Source organism: Acanthochromis polyacanthus, chromosome 23, assembly GCF_021347895.1.
Source record: "Acanthochromis polyacanthus isolate Apoly-LR-REF ecotype Palm Island chromosome 23, KAUST_Apoly_ChrSc, whole genome shotgun sequence".
NCBI classification, from domain to species: Eukaryota; Metazoa; Chordata; class Actinopteri; family Pomacentridae; genus Acanthochromis; species Acanthochromis polyacanthus.
This window is the reverse complement of record NC_067135.1, coordinates 20,288,385-20,307,579: the sequence shown is the minus strand read 5'-3', so window position 1 is coordinate 20,307,579 and position 19,195 is coordinate 20,288,385. Positions and strand designations below refer to the sequence as shown.

The window sequence follows — 19,195 nt, the reverse complement described above, 5'->3', positions numbered from 1 at the left end:
TTTGACATGTTATTTCTGACCAAGCCAAAAATCCTGTTTTCACATGCTTTTAACCAACAAGACACTTAAATATACACACAACAAAACACTGTCACGCTGAGAAATTTATTCCATGTTTATTTTTAAAGGGGAGATGCATATAACATATTTTTGTCTTGACTGTCAGCCAACTAGTGACAACCTGCAACATTTTTCACATTCAGACATCCTGAGATTCAGCATGAGCCATGAGTAAACATGACTGTGTCTTCCCTTCTCCTCTGAGGAAATGTGCTAAAAGGGAAAGATAGAGAGAGAGAGTGAGTGTGTGTGTGTGTGTGTGTGTGTGTGTGTGTGTGTGTGTGTGTGTGTGTGTGTGTGTGTGTGTGTGTGTGTGTGTGTGTGTGTGTGTGTGTGTGTGTGTGTGTGTGTGTGTGTGTGTGCGTGTGAAATGGGAAAAACAGTTAACTAACAAGTGATTTTCCATATACTTTGTCATGCTTTGGGCAGGAGACAGACAGATGATAGTGAGAGGGAGGGAGAGTGGATGTGTATGTTCATGAAAAGGAAGTCTGTCCAGACAGTGTTGGATGACGTCATCATTCCTAATAACTTCCCTGTGTCTGTGCCTGTGTGTGCGTAGGAGGGGGGTGGCGCTTCAGACCATGCAACTCTACATTATAAAAAGTCACAAACTCTTTCAATCAGACTCAAACAGCAGCAGAAGAGAAGGAGAACCAATCTGAAATAACAGAGACCAGCTGTACCACATCTGACACACCTCAACCACAAGGTAAGGCATTTAACTCAGCTAAACATTTAAAGTTTTGTCAATTAGAATTACAAGTTTAATATAAAAATTTTGACATACTTTTTTGTTACTGGTTAGCAATTACAGAATCCTACAAATCCACAGAGAGTAGAATTCAAAAAAACATATTTTGTAAGTGTGGCTTACATGTGAAAACATGAATACAACAATAACTGAAGATAGTTTTTAATGTAAATGTATAAGAGTTTAGTATAGTTCATGTTAAAAACTCAGTATTAAAGCAGGTGTTAAGGTGCTAAATGCTGTCTTGTAGCAGTTAGACTTTTTAAAGACAATCATATTTGGTATGTTTCCAAATTTTCCAAATTCACATCAACTGTAATTCAATAAATCAAACCAAAAAATGATAGAAAATCAACTATTGCATAAATCTGCACCAAGAGTTGTAGCACATACATTACCAGTCAAAAATTTGGACACATTTTCTCATTCATTTGAAACTTTCAACTGGTAGTGAATCTCCTAAACATGCTTAACATTTTGGCCTAGAAACCATTTTTCTAACTGAAGTATGCAGACATAGGAAAATGTACAAAATACAAAATAATAATAAAAAAAATGCATCAGAATAATAATGATAAATCACACACAGTAGAAGCAGTATGACTCTATTCAGCCACTTGAATGGTTGCCAGTGGATTTTTTGCACAACTGAATAATCAAACTGTGTGTACTTTTTTGCAGTTGACAGTGAAAGTATGTTTGTTCAGAGCTAAAAGTGAGTCATTATGTAAACAGAGGTTTAGGTCAGAGTGCTGACCTGTCAGCCAGCACTGTTTCTGCTGTAACTACAGACACACCATTGATGTCTGCAGTGGAAAACCAATTTTACTGACACACTGTGTTCACGTAAATGCATCAAAATCCAATATGAGTCACGCAAACACACACATAAGTTACAGGACATTTCGTAAACCTATATTAATTTCCTAGGGGCTTAACCACTGCTAATCTGAGCCAAACCCTAAACTTAAGTCAAGACTTCATAGTAAAAATGAATGCTTTCCAGTGGTGCCATAGTTAGTACTGTTCTTTGAAGAAGAAGAGTCAGAACAAGTTTTAAGGGGATAGGGTGTGACAACTCTATAAAAAGATGTTTGAGATGAAGCTGTTTTTTAAATTTTGACCAAAAACATTTTACCTGTAGGAAATGTAAGTGAACCTGCTGTAAACAAAATCTGAATGTAAATACATATTTTTTACCTATTGTCCCTGTTTCTTTCCCAGAATGCTTTTCGTGTATATTTTCCTGTTGCTGACGATGAGCAGAGTGGGCCTGGGTTCTCTGCAGGAAAAGCAGACTGACTTTGGCTTGAAGGTGTTCTCTCTGCTGGCCAAGGACTCCATGCACAAGAGCCTGGCTTTTTCCCCGTATGGTGTTTCATCTCTTCTGGCTATGGCTCAGCTTGGTGCGGATGGAAACACCCGCAGGGCCCTAACTACAGCAATGGGATTTTCTCTCCAAGGTGAGGGAAACATAGATTAAGAGAAGTTCTAAAGTATCTGTAGGGAAGTGGACCAAATGCAACGCCTCACAGTAACAATATACAGGAAAAAATTCAAAGTATTTGTACACAGTTATGTCTACATTAGGACAAGAAGTCCAAAATCTTGGTTGCATCCTGTGCTTTACAGGTACAGAACAGATAAAACACAGATTAAGTAACACCAACGCACATAAATGCATATAAAGAGTAAAACTAATTACAAGCAAATTTTAAAATTAAGACAGAACATTAGTAACAGCCAAGATTACAGGTTACAGTTGATGTGACTAAATGTGTGGATTTGGTAGGCAAGAACACTGGTTGACCGTGACCCCTAAACAAAGTCTGTCATCTTGCTTCTCTTGCAGAGCGAGGGATGCTTCGGCAGCAGCGCCTCCTTCAGTCAGACCTAAGTAGAGAGGAGGGGTTGGAGATTGCCAGTGGGCTGATGGTGGAGAGGAAGATGAGCTTGGAGAAAGGATACCGCAGAGTAATGAGCAAAGCCTTCCAGACACACCCTCACCAGGTTGACTTCACTAAACCAGACCAGGCTGTCAGCATAATCAACGCCTGGGTCTCAGATCATACTGCAGGTAACATGCACCAGTTAACAGACAACAACTTATGTGGAACCTCTACAGCTATAAGTTGTTCCTTTTTTTTTTGCTTCTATCTATTTGTGTGTGACCTCTGTTTGTCTTTTCTGCAGGTGCCATCCCTGAATTTTTGCCATTTGGATCTCTGACTGATGAGACCCGTCTGGTCCTTCTTAATGCCCTCCACTTCCAAGGCCTCTGGAAGATTCCCTTTGACCCCAAACTGACACAGGAGAGGATGTTCCACTGTGCCAATGGCAGCACTGTGCCTGTACACATGATGAGACTCACCAACCAATTCAACTATGGTAAGTGGCATCAGCGCACTTGTTAAACTCTGTTGTTCTTCATCTTTAGTTAAAAAAAATACACTGTTCTCCTTTGCCCTAATAAACAGGGGAGTTTGTGACCGCTGAAGGAGTGGATTATGATGTCATTGAGATTCCATATGAAGGCGACACACTGAGCATGCTCTTGGTGTCACCCTTTGAGCCTGAAGTTCCACTGAGTGTGCTCAGTGCAGAACTGAGCAGCGAGAAGATTCAGCAGTGGAGGGCAGAGTTGAGGAATGTCAAAAGACAGCTGGCTTTTCCCAGGTAAAGGAGATGGAGTAAGAGAGCGTATGTGTAGCTGGCATCATCAAACTTTGGTTCAGATTGATCATTTCAAGCCTGAAATAAACAGAATGAAATTAGATGATTTGCGTGTTTTTTTGTAGGTTTACTCTGGACTCTGAGGTGAACTTGAAGACTGTCCTATTAAACATGGGACTGGGTGACATGTTTAACCTGGCCGCTGCTGACTTCACACGTATCACCTGTAAGTTAACCTTCTGTTTAAAGGATAATGAGTTCATTCAGAACTTTTCTGTCCATAAAGTGGACAGTTTTCATTGCATGTGTACGTAAAGACATAGCAAGAGACCTGAGAATACAATTTAGTGGCTCCATAAAAGGCCCAGATGCAAAGAATAATGAGGATTACCTACAGTCTGCTATTCCTCACTCCCCTCATCCCTACTCTCACCCCAACTGGTCAAAGCAGATTGCCACCTACCCTGAGCCTGGTACTGTTGGAGGTCTTATTTTTTCCTCCCTGTTAAAGTTTTTTTGTTGTTAAAAAATACTGTTGCCAACTGCTTGCCCATAGGGAATCCAAAGGCAACTTTGGATTGTTGGGTTCTATTGTGAATTGGCACTATGTAAATGGAATAGAACTGAAATGAACTAAATCTCCCCCCAAAAAATGTTTAAAAACATGCATTCAATTCACATTGATTTTTATTCATAACCATGTCAAAAAAAATAGAGGAAGCAGAATGCAATCACATGAACTATGCATCTAATCTGTGTGTGTTTCTGCCCTGCAGCTGATGAGAGGCTTTGTGTGTCAAAGATCTTCCAGAGGGTGAAGATTGAGGTGAATGAACAGGGAACCAAAGGAGCGGCAGCCACAGGTAGCCTCAATACTGAATCTGTCTTATTCATATGCACTCACAAAATGATTGCCAAGTGTTGTTTTAAACTGGAGTTTTCCTTCAAGCAAAGTGCAGTGAAAGCCTACATTTCCTGACAAAAACTAAACTAAAATACTAATAATTTTCATGCAAAATGAAGTGAAATACAGAAATTTGCATCCCTGATATAGCACTACATACTGGTGACATACAAACTCTCAGGATCAGAACTGGGTAGCTTTTTGCTTTCCATGTAGCATTTGGTGATTTGCTGGTTTACAAAACAACATGCTTTTTAATTTTGTGGTGAATGTACACACTTTTGGTGGAAGGGTGAATGGTAATTAGTGCTCTTGGAATATATACCATAACATTCAATTTAATAATAGCCTAATTTTTGGCCCAGTATCACAGATAGGCACAGAGTTAAATGCAATTTTTAGACATTTATCATTTCAGATAATATTATGCACCTAAGATACATTATCCTAATTATATTTTGTGCTTAATGAAATTACAGCAAAAAAAATGTGAGACAAGGAAAATACATCACCATTTTGTAATCAGGACTCGTGTTTTAGTGATGAAAATGGGGCAAAGGCTATTTTTTTAACAGGTCCCCTGTACACATTGCACTGACCTTTTTTTCCCCCTTTTTTCCAATCTGTTAGCTGCTATTATGTTTTCTCGTATGGCGGTGGAGGAGATCACTCTGGACCGACCCTTTCTCTTCCTTATCCAGCACAAGAGCACAGGTAACAGTTTTAATACAATTTCATAGAAATCCCATTTCACAATACCAATCAGCAGAGCTGTCCAGGTAGAGCGCATCTCATATGTTCCTTTCTGTGTTCAGGTGCCGTTCTGTTCATGGGTCAGTACAACCAGCCTCAACAACAATAGCACACTCCAAAGACCAGAAGCCTGTACTATGAAGCATGATTTGGGGCTACCGAGGTGACTTCAGCTTTAACCCTGGGTTTTCAGGAGCATGACAGTTACACCTAACACCTAACCTACTCCAGAGCAGGTTATAATTAAGAAAACGGACCAACACTTAATTAAACCACCCCCACTGACCAATCACTGTCCTTGGAAGTAAAGCATCACCTTTCAAAGAAGATCTCATGGAGCTTGGTGCATGGAAAATAAAAGGGAGTGCAACAGGTTTACTGCTGCAAGGGATTAAAATCTGCTTAGTTGTTCTACTTGCCTTTAAAGAGTGATACAATCCCAAGATGAAACTGACTGAAACATTAAAGCATTATTTCCTACATTTTGACCTTACAAGATTTGCAGTAAGCCTAATTACCAGAATGAAGACTGAATGTAAGATTATGATTTTATCCTCCATGTCACCATGAAATTAGTTTATTTTTATGACATCATTATTTATTGTTTACTTAATTATTTTGTGAGTAGCCTGTTCTTCACAGAGGGAGTTGCTACTGCATGCAGACTGGCTGCATTAATAACAAATGAAGATGTATTTTTTTGGTATCAGTTTTTACAGATTGTTACTTGTGTTGTGTATTTTTCTCATTTGCATTTTTACAAAGTTGGATTTGTGTTTTTGCAGTGTTTCTATTTATTAAATACAATGTTTTTACAAAGTTGCAGTCTCAGTGGTTGCTTTGGTAGATCTGTGGAAGTCAACAACGAACCCCTGTGTCCAAAAGGCCAAAAGTCATAACATAACACCAGTAGAGTTAGAGTCCCACTCCACTCAAAAGTACCTACAAGCATGAATTTGTGTAACAAAGCAATCAGGAAAGCCAATTTTGATCTACAGGGAACTTACACAAGTCTGATGTAGAATTTTAAACCTCCATATCACATACATTGAGAACAGAGTTTCTCGTAAAGAATAACACATTTCATTGTTCATTTGCTGTGCTTTGTAAAATCTGAATAGATTCTGGACATGAGAGAGAAAGTTAACTGAACTTTTTTGTGGAAAAGCAATATATAACACAAATTATTGTCTTAAAAGCAAATGTTTTGCATCTTTAAGCTTGTAACACTGCTTAATGTTAAAGTAGCTATTGATTTCCACCACAGTGTTAACATACAGCATTAGCACTGTGACACATTAAAATGAAGCTAACACTAACAAATAAATAGAGATTAAATATTAATAATGAAACAATCACTAAACTGGTGGATGTTGAGCTGCATTTTTGATTTCGCTTCGGTGTCTGATACAGAGTATCAAAAACTAGAAGTTACTTTAGAGACTCAGTCTTCATTACAAAGAGAGTTTAAGGAATTTCATTCAGTTCAGTTGAATATTATTTATATGACACCATCCAATAGCACTTCATTGTAAAGTGAAGACCTTATGAATTTTAAACCCCAACAATCCAAAGTTGCCTTCAAAAGTTGGATTTCCTACGAGCAAGCAGTCGGCGACCATGAAATGGAATCAAAAAACCTTTAAAAGGAAGGAAGTAAAACCTCCTGTCTTCTCCAGGCAAACTACCAAATGTAGATTAACAATTATTTGGCTATGCACACACACACGCACGCACGCACGCACCAACAATTTAGTTAATTTTTTTGAGGCATATGGTGACACGAGGTTATCAAAAAAGAAAAAGAAAAGAAAGGCTATATAGTTCTCTTTGGTTCAGTCTCAAAGATAAAGTCAAACTAATCTCACTTAAACTACATTAAATGTGCTTCTTGTCAACAATTTAGTTCCTTGGTATTTATTACATTAGGCTGCAACCATGAAGTTAGTTTGAACAGTAATAGTTATTGCTCGGTTTCCAAACTTCATTCCTAAATTATAATTTAGAGGAAAGGTCACATCATTTTCTTTTCGTTTTTATCATTGATATTATTGTATATTCCAGAAAAAAACGTAAGAGCAAAAATACTTTCGAGCTCTATCAACACGATGAGGAAATGTTACCTGAGAAGCAAAACGCAGGGGGAAAAGTCATTGTTTCTCAGTGCGCATGCCTACCAGAGGAGGAAGTGTGTGTAGCAGCCGGGGAAGGGCTTCAGTTCAGCTCCAGCAGAGACACCTTCCAGACACGGACATGGACTTTCGACGTTAGCTACAATTAGGTCGGACGGGGCAGTACAGAAGAAGAGTTCGTTTGTAGCGTGACAGCAACATTTAACAGTTCTACAAAATGGTAAGTTTCTGCTTCTCATTTGTCTGTAAGAGCCAAGAGCTAAGCTATGCTAATGCTAGCAAGGTGTATGATTCCAGGAAGTGTCCACCTGGTAGCTCCACCTGTCTCCTGTCAGCATAACCTGCAAGCTAACGTACCACTTAGCACCATATGCTGTGAAACTTTTCTGTTGTTCTTATACATTGTGTGGCTTTCAGACAGCGTATGCCCCGTCTCATGTTAGCTGTGGTCGAATGGCATTTAGTAATGTCAGAATTTAGCACGACAGGTAAGTTTCAATGTAACATTTTGATAAATTTGTCGGCACAGGTAATACGTTCAGTACCAGCTTTTAGTCGGTGTCAGCAACGAAGGATAGTGTTATTCAGCTGCATTTGTACAACTTACTGCCAGTCTGTGCTTTAAATATATAATAGTGAAATTATGAATTACATTATAGAGCTCAGAAACTGTTTATTTGGTTTAATGATGTGCATCCACTGCTCAAATCCTTTGTTACACCACATGCTTAGAACTATGCATTTACTTAGTGTGTGCGTGATCACAATGCTCTTCAATGTTACTGCCTGTTATGTCAACTGTGGCTGATGATGATAAAGACAAAAATTCAATGCCATATGACTATATCATTTACAGTATGCAAAAACAAACATTTCAAAGACAATATAGCACTGTATAATTTTGATGATGCTATAAGTGGTGCATTCATGCTATCAGAAAAACTAAGAAATTGGCAATTCTCTACACTTATGTACCAGTATTGTTAAGGACAGATTTTTAAAAAAAAATGCTAAACTGGGTTTCTTAGTATGTTTTGACAGCTGTTAATAAACCAGGGCCAAAGCAAGCAGTCAAAGTAGGAGAAACACCATTGTGGAAAGCCTAAAGAAAGTGGAGACTTTTAGAACACGACCAAAAAAGCTATAGTCCAAAATCAAATCAGCAGGACTACTGAAAAGTAGCTTTGGTCAATCACAAACTTTACTTTTTTGCACCAATCAAATTGATTTGCTTTGAATAAGCACCCAAGAAATACTTAAATATACTAATCAAAATACCCTGCTGCAGCACAAATAACAGGACCCACGCCTCCCATACTGCCTTTTTGTCATTTAGAACATAGAGCAAGACTGGGAGAAGGTAGATGTAAATAAACATACAATGCCAAATTTAGATTTTTAATAAATTTGTATTTGACTAGGTATTTTCTGGGCAACAATGTCATAAACAAGTGACTAAAGACAGTAACATACAGTGTTAGTGATGAATTATACATTTGCTATGTATTTGTTCCATAATTATTACTAAAAATGCAAAATGGATATTATGCCATATCAAGGTGTCTTGAAGTACCAGTGGCCACAGTGCAAAGCACAATCAAATAGTACAGGAAATTCAATACTCTAAAAAATCTCAAAGGGTGTGGAAGACAGCCAAAAGCAGCCCCTGCTCTGACAAGAATGGCCGTGGGAAAGGCCAAAAAGACTCCATGGATTACCACCAAGGGCATTCTGACGATTTTCAGGAATTCAGCTAACGACCTCTCTGGGGCAGACACTGCAGCAGAGATTGTGCAAAGACCATCTCCCTGGACCTTGACCCAGGAGGGGTCCACTTCCCCAAGCCAGACACACAGATTCTCACCTAACCTTTGCAACAGCTCCCCTGGACAAAGAATTTAACTTTTGGTGATAAATTCTGTAGAAGGATGGCATACAAAATGTAGTTGTTTAGACATAGGGAAGGAGAAGAATTTAGCACCACAACGCCATCCCCACAGTCAAGCACAGTAGTGGGACTGTAATATTTGAGCCAGGCAAACTTGACAAAGTAAATAATTAAATGTTCCGTATATAGAAAAGTTAGCCCTTTAAACCCCCAAACCAGAATTTCTCTCCGGGATTAATAAAATTAAAAAACTTAAAATCCTAATATTTCATTAAAATCACTTTGTTCTATGTGTATCTTTTAAAATTGACCCAAAATATATTCTTTTGCACCAGATGAAAAATTCTGACTCATCTGCAACTAACAATCATATGACAAATATTGATTGCAGGCTGTTTAAACAAGGGCTGACTTGAAGAGCAAGTTATTAATCAATTGATATTGCTCTATTAAGTACTTTTACTGATTAATCTGAATGTTTTATTACCAATTCATGTCAGTGGAATTTATTTTGACAAACTATATGTCATTGTAGAATGCAGCACAGTACGAGATGTAAACAAAGTAGGCATGCACATATTTCACAATTTTCTTAGCCGGTAGTGAGGAGTGTTATTCATCAGTATTCGATTGATTGATAACACAAACTGAGTGCATAGTATCTCTCGTATGGTAAGAGATATGTGGCGTAATTCACAGTTACAGTATACTTACATGAACACCTCAGCTCTTGATGAATGTGCCATTTTTTGTCGGTAGTAATTAACTTCCACAGAAGTTCTTTTGTATGCTTGCTCTTTATTAGCTTACCTCCCACAAAGCTCTCTGCAACATGAAAAGTGACAGCCTCCTCAGATCATCACTGTGTTTAAACAGCTCTTCTTTTTTTATGTGACCATCAAACAGACGACCAAAAGTGAGATGTTTTTTTGTTGTTTTTTGCCCAGGTGAGCCGTTCTAAAGGCTAGGCAAACTTTATGTGCCTTGTTATTGGTCATAGAGATGGGCTGTGTGCAGTGTCTGCTGCAGTGCCTGTTTTGACCTGTTGGTACCAGAATTGCTCAGATTCCTAAGGATGGCCTTGGTGGTGATACTTGGATACTTCTTAGCTTCTCTCAGTTAAATTCTTACCAGTGCAGGTTTTACTTTTGACGTCCTAGCACACCCTTTGACATTTTTCACAGTGTTAAACTTTTCTAGAAGCTGGCACTCTCTCAGCAATGTCTAACAGTATCAAGAGACATAAATGATTGTAGAAGTGGCATTTTAGCTAAATTCTTTTTGTAAAAAAAAACAAAGCAAAATAATTACATTTTACACACAATGTCTGACTATCCTTTGTCATCATTTTGTGTCATTTCAAGCCAGAAACAACTGATTTGTCAGATAAAAATTTACTTTAAATCTAAGCTGTAAATGACATGAACTGGAGATGACTGGAAAGTCTTTAACAGGCCACAAAAAAATGTTTGTGATTTCTAAAAATAGTTTTGCATGATGTTCTCTTTTGTGTAGTATGTCTCCACTATACAACCAGACTGGATGTTGACAATAGTAGAGGTGTCATAGGTCTGAAAACTGGAAATTATGAATAGGCAAATGAATCTTTCCGTCTCAAATCATCAAGTTTTTTAGAACAATTTCTGCTTGAATATCTCAGATTTGCCGAAAAACTTTTTTTTTAAATTACAAATTATATATAATGTATAAAGATACTGTAGAAATTTTAGCTTGGTATATCAAATACTTGCTGAGATAAACTTATTTTTTTTAATTGCCTGCTTACCACACTGTTTTATACATGAAAATTTGAGGCTTTTGAACCACAATATCTTGGGAACTAGTTTATCTATTCGTTTATTTGACAGGGACAAGTGTGTACAATAAACAAGAAGCACACCAAAAAAAAACATTTATAGCCAAGGCTAATTTGCAATGTCCGTCCCTAGTTAAGAAAAAGGCCTGATGTTTTTACTGTTTTTTTTCATCATTTCCATTTAGAATCTGCAATATTGGACAAGTAGATGAAATAGTATAATAAGCATGAAAAGTCCCATCTTTGGGCACATATATTAAATATTAATCAGACCCCACTTTTATTTTGAGTCAGAAACAATTTGATCTACTTGTCCAATATTGCAGATTATGAATCGGCATCATCATAATAGGAAAATTTCAGGTGTTTAACTTTGATAGGTGCAGGCATATTGTGATTCTAAAATATCAATGCTCAAAAAAAGTAAACCCACCGGCCAAAAGTTTTAGAACACCCCAATTTTTCCATTTTTTAATTGGAAATGATGCATGCTAATGTCTCATTGTACTCTGAAGTGAAAGCATAGAACAAATAAACAAATTAAATTTAAAAACATCTATTTAGAGATCAAAATGTATTCTATACTTTTGACTCATCAAAGTAGCCACCTTTGGCCAATATAACAGCAGAACACACTTGTGGCATTATTTCCACAATGGAGATCAAATATTTTCAAAAGTTCTTCCCAACTCTGTTGCAGAAGTTCCCATAAATGTGTGCCGCTTGTAGGTTGTTTTGCTTTCACTCTTCTATCCAGTTCATCCCAAACCTACCTCCATGGTGTTTAAGTGATGCCACTCCATGTTTACAAGCTTACCATCTTGCTCTTTTTCACAAGGTAGTTCTGGCATAGCTTGGCTTATGTTTTGGGTCATTATCTCGATGAACCCTGGACCAACTAGGCGTGTACCATAGGGTGCTGCAGAATGCTGTGATAGCTATTTTGGTTCAGGGTACCTCTCACTCTGTACAAGCCATCGACCCTGGATCCAACAAAACAGCCCCAGACCATCACGCTTCCTCTCACATGTCTGATAGTTGATGTCAGCAAGTGAGGAACCATCCTTTCACCTACTCAATGACATACAAAAATCCTGCATGAATTTCAAATTTTGTTTCATAAGTCCATAATACTTTCTTCCAGTGTTTCATGATCCAGGCAAGCCTCTTCTTCTAATTTTGATGTCTTAGCAAAGGCTTTCTTGCTGCAACTCCTTAACTCTTAAATTTGATTCATCAAACTAAAATTTTACACACAACATTTCCATAGTTTATGATTCAAAGCTTCATACAAATCAGAGATGGTTTAGCAGAAGACCCTTGTTGATTTGAGATGGAATGACTCAGAAGACTGATACTTAGATCTAAACATGAAATGAACAATGAAAAAGAAAATGACATCTTTACAATTAATGGTTTCAACTTCCTGTTTTTGATTGGTAATATTGCTAATTGTTTGTTCTCCATTATTGGCAGATACATCTACATGAACTATGTATTAAACTCCTGTCATGAATGTTGTCTAGTTTTTGTATTATTTCTTCTATTGAATTGTGTTTATCCTGTCTGTGTGTAGATGCGTTTCATGCTGCTGTTCAGCCGGCAGGGGAAGCTGCGACTACAAAAGTGGTACACAGCCACAGCTGAGCGTGACAAGAAGAAGATGGTCAGGGAGCTGATGCAAATAGTGCTTGCTCGCAAACCAAAGATGTGCAGTTTTCTAGAATGGAGAGACCTCAAGATTGTCTATAAAAGGTAAAAACACAAAGCCTTGAATCTACATTTCTGCTGGACGTGTGGGAGTGTCTTCAAGAGTGTAATCATTACAGAAATCTTTCTGAAAGCATATTAAAGCTGGGTATCGGCAGTATTTTTTGACATTACTGGGCAAACATTTCGTACCATATATAAGTGGTCTGAAAATCCACTGTCTTCAAACGCAAAACCTACAGCTGACAGATGAGCTGAAGGCTGCTGTCAGAGCAACCCAAACTTCAGTAACACCTGAGAAATGCCACAGTTCTGATCATCTCTGTGCTGAACTGATGCAGTAATTTGTTGTAAAGGAGCTCCAGCCAAATCCTTACTATGTTAACATACTTTTCAGAAGTCAGACTTTCATGTATTGCAAATCCTTCTTTGATTGATCTTTGGAAATAATCTTATTAGGGATGTTAATGAATAATTCTGAATCAATTAATAATTTCACTGTTTAAAATTATGGTAAGTGAGGTGACAGAATTCTTTGTTGGTCTAAATGTAAAGCTTCTCTTCCCCTCCTTGCAGTGGTTACAGCTGGAATGGTGATGTACTAAATCAGAACTACACATTCTGTGAAATGTACATTGATTTGCTAAGCACAGTGTAGGACCTTTATCAGAGAAAATGGCAGTTTTTCTGCTCTCAGTAGAGGTTTGCAAGACTAATAGAGCTTTAGGACATGACTTTAGTCTGCTGGTGTTTGCTTCCCTCTACTGGGCTTAACATGCAACAACTACACATCATGAACAACTGTCAAGTTGTCACAAGTTACAAGGCTATCTGCGGGCAACGTACTGTAGCCGGCTTCATTCTCCTGTAATGCAATTGAAAGAAATGCTTAATCTGTTTCTACGATGGTACCTCTTAAGGTGATCGAATAGAATTGAAAAGCAACACAAGTCGACACAAGATTAAGAATTAAGAGGTTGAAGTACAGTCATAAACCAGTCACTGCTATATATTAGTGTGTATGTGTGTTGAAGTGCTTCCTGAGCTGCATTTCCAGCTCCATTAGTCACAGCTTGCCACTGAAGTCAGATATAGAACAATCAAGTACGCGTTAAAACCTACTTAATGTTGTACATTTCCCTCTTGTGCTGCTAAAACAGTTCTGGTTTGTTAGGACATGAACTCCACAGACCTTAACCCCTTTCACACATGCACTCTGCTCTTTTAATCTGACAGTAACTAAAGCGGCTGGCTACTTGTGTGAATGTGCATGATGGTCGCTTATCCATAAAAGTCGCATCGGCAGTCTTACCAGATGCTTACTACACAGTTTGTGTGCCAAAAATACACCTTTTTCACGCCCTTGATGTACAATTTAAAATCTGCTAGGTAGTAAAATGAAATGTCCATAAAAATCAAACCTTAGTGTGATGAAAACAAACACTAACAGAGTCAATATCTAGTAGCTGCTGAAGGAGCTGCAGCTTAACACTTGAATTTGGACAACATAGGCTTGGTGTTAGATACCTAATATGTCTATATGCATGGTTTTATTTTTAAATATGCATGTAATTTAGTTTTCTGCTCTGTCATGAAAAAGGCCAACCATGTTGTTTTTGTTTTTACATTCATGTAGGTATGCCAGCCTATATTTCTGTTGCGCAATTGAAGAGCAAGACAATGAGCTGATCACACTGGAAGTCATCCACCGCTTCGTAGAGCTGCTTGATAAGTACTTTGGCAGTGTAAGTGATGAGATAAGACAAGCCTTTATTAATCCCACTGCAGGAAAATTTGGTGAAAGAAAATTTTGTAGAAAAAATTCTGTAAAAAATAATAATAAATAGGATCTATACAAAAACTGTTGACTGTTCTGTGTGTGTTTTAAAAAGAAGAGAAGTTGTACACTTCAAAAGCATGTTAAGACTTCCCTTTGCTGTAGAAAGAATGAATGACTTGTGTTTGTTTGTGCAGGTGTGTGAACTGGACATCATCTTTAACTTTGAGAAGGCCTACTTCATTTTAGATGAGTTCCTGATGGGAGGAGAGATACAGGACACGTCTAAGAAGAGTGTACTTAAAGCCATTGAACAAGCTGACCTGCTGCAGGAGGTAACCTGAGCTTAAGACTTTAACCTACCACCTCCATCTGCCTAAGTATATTTCCCTAAGCTTCTGAGGAAGTTAGTGGGGTTGGAATCTGAACATTTTAGGAATGCCTGACAGAAAACCTATTGCAGATGTGAACTATCTGGACACAGACAACTATCAAATTGAACTTTTCTTCTGTGCATGTCATTAAGGTTGAGTCATACTAAATTTTGATTTACTTTCAGTTATAATATTTTGATAGTTTTAGTCTGTTTTTGGTTATAATGTGAATTTAATTTTAGTCGTTTTCTTCATTTTATCATTTTGCGCTTGATTTGGATCTTCTAATCACTTTGAAGCTACAATGATTGTTCCCATTTGTTGCGACGTTAATTAAAAAGGTTTTTTTTTTCTTTTTTTTTCTACCTACAGTGACCAGCTCTTGCTGCCCTGCAGTAAATCCACTTATATTTCTAAACTCTGCAGATCAGTGAATCATTCAGGGGCTGTAGTCTCTCTTACTTCTTAAAGAAATACTATTTGTTGTCTGGTTTAAGCTTGAGAGGAGAATCTAACATATAAGATAATGTGGAGGTATTTGATTCGAGAACATCTAATCAGTCCTGTAAATTATTCATTGTTTAAAACACAGAACTGTCTTTTCATAACAATGAGTGTGATAACTTGCATGCTTTATAGTTTGTCTCAGCTGTTTTATTGGTCCTTCTTTGTGTAGTATTGTAAATACAGCGGTAAAGATAAATAGATTAAGACTGGATGTCAGATGCTTCCTCTTTGTAGAGTAACAGCAGTAAAAATGAGCAATAAGCTGAAGAATTTGCATTTTTGGGTGAAGGAAACTTGACTAGAGTTGCAGTAGTGTTGTGCTGACTGAATATTGTATCTCAACCACACCTGTAATTTTTAAGCATATATGATTTTTATTAGCCTGCTTTTTTGAAAGCATGTTCCCGTTACTCATTAGTCCCTTGAAGTATTTTGTCACAGTGGAATGTTAGAAAAAAAAAAATCCAGTCCAGAAGTTTCCAGCTTTCACTGCTTGGTACTTTGTAGTGCTAAGAGCAGACATGTTTCAGTTGGCACCAAAAGAGTCCTGAGGCTCTTCTCTCAGCCTGTAGGGGTCATTAAGTGTATCTGTTATTACAAGCATAGAATTTCTGAATACTTCAGGTTTGAAAAATAGCTCAATGGGATGTAACTGAAAAGTCTGATTGCAGTAATTTATGTCTCATGCTTACATGTCCATTTCTTGTATTTATTTGAAACTGTGTAATTGAATCATCCATTTTTATGTCTTCTGTATTTTTCCAGGAGGACGAATCACCGAGAAGCGTATTGGAGGAGATGGGATTGGCATAGTGCACAGCAGGGTTGTGTGAGACTATAGAAACAAGGCAGGGGGCGGCACCGTCTAGGAAGAAACATGCTTGAGTCTGTGTATTTGCCTGTCTTTGGGGACTGATGAACAGTGTTTCACTGGGGAAGAGACTCTACCCAGTTGACAGGCCCTTTAAGTGTGTGTGTGTGTGTGTGTGTGTGCGTGCGTGTTTGTGTGTGCGTGTGCACACGCGCAATATCTAAGTGTGGGGTTATGGAAATTGGCAATGTTTAAATTTTTTTGTGTGGCTACAGCAGAGTTGTGTGCTCATATTTTGAAAGGAGTGGAAAGGAGCTGGCAGAAGAGAGAACCCCACAGTGGATGCAGATGTTTGTGTCATAATGAGGCAGATTTGCAGTTTGATAGAGGTTTTATGCAAAAAGCTGGTTGGACAGGCACATGCTGTCATTAAGGTTTGTTGGGTACTACATTAGAACTGAAACTTGGTCAGGAATTTGGTAATAAGACTGAAAAAAATACCCAGTGCTGTAAAACTGAACGAGCACATGACCACTACAAGCACATCAGCAGAGCTTGAATCAGAGAACCAGGTCTTACTATGTGTTTGCTGGGTAATATTTTTAGCATTCACCTTCATTATCAGTTATAATTTAGATAATATGGCAGCTCCAATGGCTTCAGTTGTTGTCTTGTGCATTAGATTTAAAACCATGTACTGTCATGGTGTTCTCAGATCTTTCCGGTAAAGATGTAAGTATAACATTATGATAATCAATATTTTGAGGGCCAGGTTAAATGAAATTAGACTTGTTTTTGGTTTTTATGGCTCCACTCTGACATTGTTCTTGTTACACCCTAATCCAGAGGTGCTGTCAAAGTATTTCTGTCAGTATGTCATATTTATTTCAGCTGTATTTTAAAGTTTGCCCTGTTTGGGATTTCTTCCTTTATTTTTGATTGGCCCATCTTACTGAACTCAAAGGTAATAAAGTGCATCGTGAATAGTGAGCCAAACACAGTTGAGATTTGCACCGCAGCCTAAAACAGCTTGTTTACATATGAACCATCTTTATGTCCTGTAAGTGGGCCTATGTACCTGATGACAATGAAATTCTGAGTTTGTCTTATGCAGTTTTATTAAGTGCATCAAAGAGTCACATCCCACTTAGTTTCCCTCCTTACAGCAGGAAACACTGAGATGGAATGAAAAGCAGCACAGATGAGTGTTGGACCTTCACATTGTTCTGTTGGTACTACAAACTGGTACTGCATGTTAGGAAGGGATTGAAGGTACAAGCAAATAGAATCAACTGGCTTTTAGACAAATGCATTTTACTATTCGATACACATTTTTACAGTGCTTTAATATTTGAATGTGGGTAAATTTTATGTCTGTTTAAATGCCAGTAGAATGGTTTAGGCAGAATGAGCAATGGCAGCTCAGGTAACACAAATCAGTAAAGAATTTTTTAGCTGTTTAGGGGTGGAACAGTTGCACAGTCATGTTGGGTCTTTAGGTTAAGAATTAGGGTGTGGCTTGTCGGTCTAGCTCAGTTTCTTAATGAACTGAAATGATGCCTCAGACTTAACTTGCCTTCAGTTTGATTTAGTTCAGATGAGCTTGTCATCAGGCATATCATTTCATCTAAACAAGTGGGGGTATCGTTTCTGGAAAATGTATGGTCTGCCAAATGCACAAACATCTTGCATTTATGCTTGCAAAATTGTGGTTTGATAGTATCTTATTGAATCACAGTACAGAGCTGACTCCTCGACACATCCAGATTCCTTTTTGTTCTTCTTTCTAGCTACTTACTCAAATACTGAAAGTCCTGAGTCGTCTCTGTAGCTGAAACTGTACTGAACTGAAATGTTGGCTCTTATGCTAGTGAAAGTTCACTGAGATCTCCAAATTCCTGAAATTGATGTGGCATGACCAGTTCGATTAGGTGAGATTACTCACTATTCTGTTTTCTTTGCTGAACTGCAAAAACACCCGGCCTTCTGGTGACACTAGAGTGATGTCTTACGATTTTTGACTGACTACTGTTCCCAGTTTTTAGAGAGCACATCCATTTTACAAGCAAATTTAATTTAGAAGTTACACAATTATTATTAATTAGTTACAGTTACCATCAATGTTTGTCACCTTAATAGCAGAGAAAAAAAATATCCACCAGACCTAGCTCTACTCACATGTACATATTCTCCTTAGCACCTATACCAGGGTTAGAGCTGATAATACAGAGTGGATATGTGAAATGTTCCACACCTGGTACTTAGTCTTAAACTGGTGTGTGAGCTGTGGTGTGTTTGTACTGTATATTGTTACTTCATAAAAAGCTGTGGACAGAATTAATTTGTTGATTATATTATTAAAATTTGAAGGGTATGTCTAAAAGCTCATCATTGGTTATTTGTTTCCTACTCTCTCTCCATCTCTCACTCCATATAAATATACAGTGCCATGCAAAAGCATCTGCCCCCCTACAGAAATCTTCTATTCTTGTATGTTTGTCACACTTTAATATAACACAAAGACAACCTAAGAAAACACTTAATGCAGGTTTTAAATGATGATTTAATTTATTGATAGAAAAATGCTATCCAGCCCGTTTTACCCTGTGTGGAAAAAGTAAGTAGCTACCAATCTATCAAATGGCCAGTTTTATTTGGTAGTTGGGTTCAGTCTCACCAGCCACTCCTACATATGATTACTGCCAGGCTTGTTAAATCTAAACATCTCTAAGTAAATGTTATGTTCTTTTTTAAAAGAACATAAATGTTTGTCTGGCATTTGCAATAAAATATCTGGATGAGCTCCAAGACTTTTGGGATAACATCCTGTGGACTGATGAGCCAATGGTGCAACTTTTTGGAAGACATGAGTCTGTTGCATCTAGTGTGAAGCAAACACTGCATTGTGGAACACAAGAAGAACGTGATGCCAACAGTGGAACATGGTGGTAGTATGATGGTTTGGGGCTGCTTTGCTTCCACAGGACCTGGACAACTTGTCATTATTTATAAAGCTATCTTTTCAGAAAATCCCCC

General features: G+C 37.8%; 2 protein-coding genes across 2 annotated transcripts; both read left to right on the top strand.

Moving 5' to 3' along the window:
• The first annotated feature begins 617 nt into the window (after positions 1-617).
• Positions 618-5,963, top strand: serpine1 (serpin peptidase inhibitor, clade E (nexin, plasminogen activator inhibitor type 1), member 1). The gene is made up of 9 exons (XM_022220752.2): positions 618-772; positions 2,039-2,277; positions 2,667-2,891; positions 3,008-3,202; positions 3,292-3,490; positions 3,613-3,713; positions 4,264-4,350; positions 5,022-5,105; positions 5,207-5,963. Exons 2-9 carry the CDS (start codon positions 2,040-2,042, stop codon positions 5,251-5,253), a joined length of 1,176 nt encoding a protein of 391 aa, XP_022076444.2. The 5' UTR covers positions 618-772; position 2,039; the 3' UTR covers positions 5,254-5,963.
• A 1,346-nt stretch (positions 5,964-7,309) lies between these two features.
• Positions 7,310-18,547, top strand: ap1s1 (adaptor related protein complex 1 subunit sigma 1). Its single transcript, XM_022220749.2, has 5 exons — positions 7,310-7,496; positions 12,557-12,735; positions 14,327-14,435; positions 14,665-14,802; positions 16,114-18,547. Exons 1-5 carry the CDS (start codon positions 7,494-7,496, stop codon positions 16,159-16,161), a joined length of 477 nt encoding a protein of 158 aa, XP_022076441.1. The 5' UTR covers positions 7,310-7,493; the 3' UTR covers positions 16,162-18,547.
• Positions 18,548-19,195: the final 648 nt, after the last annotated feature.

Bases quoted from the DNA above. Each gene is read 5' to 3' on its own strand.
- serpine1 (XM_022220752.2), top strand. From the start codon at position 2,040: ATGCTTTTCGTGTATATTTTCCTGTTGCTGACGATGAGCAGAGTGGGC. The intron at 2,278-2,666 runs GTGAGGGAAACA...CTTCTCTTGCAG, and splicing joins AATGGGATTTTCTCTCCAAG to AGCGAGGGATGCTTCGGCAG. The intron at 5,106-5,206 runs GTAACAGTTTTA...TTCTGTGTTCAG, and splicing joins TATCCAGCACAAGAGCACAG to GTGCCGTTCTGTTCATGGGT.
- ap1s1 (XM_022220749.2), top strand. The intron at 12,736-14,326 runs GTAAAAACACAA...ACATTCATGTAG, and splicing joins CTCAAGATTGTCTATAAAAG to GTATGCCAGCCTATATTTCT. The intron at 14,436-14,664 runs GTAAGTGATGAG...TTGTTTGTGCAG, and splicing joins TTGATAAGTACTTTGGCAGT to GTGTGTGAACTGGACATCAT.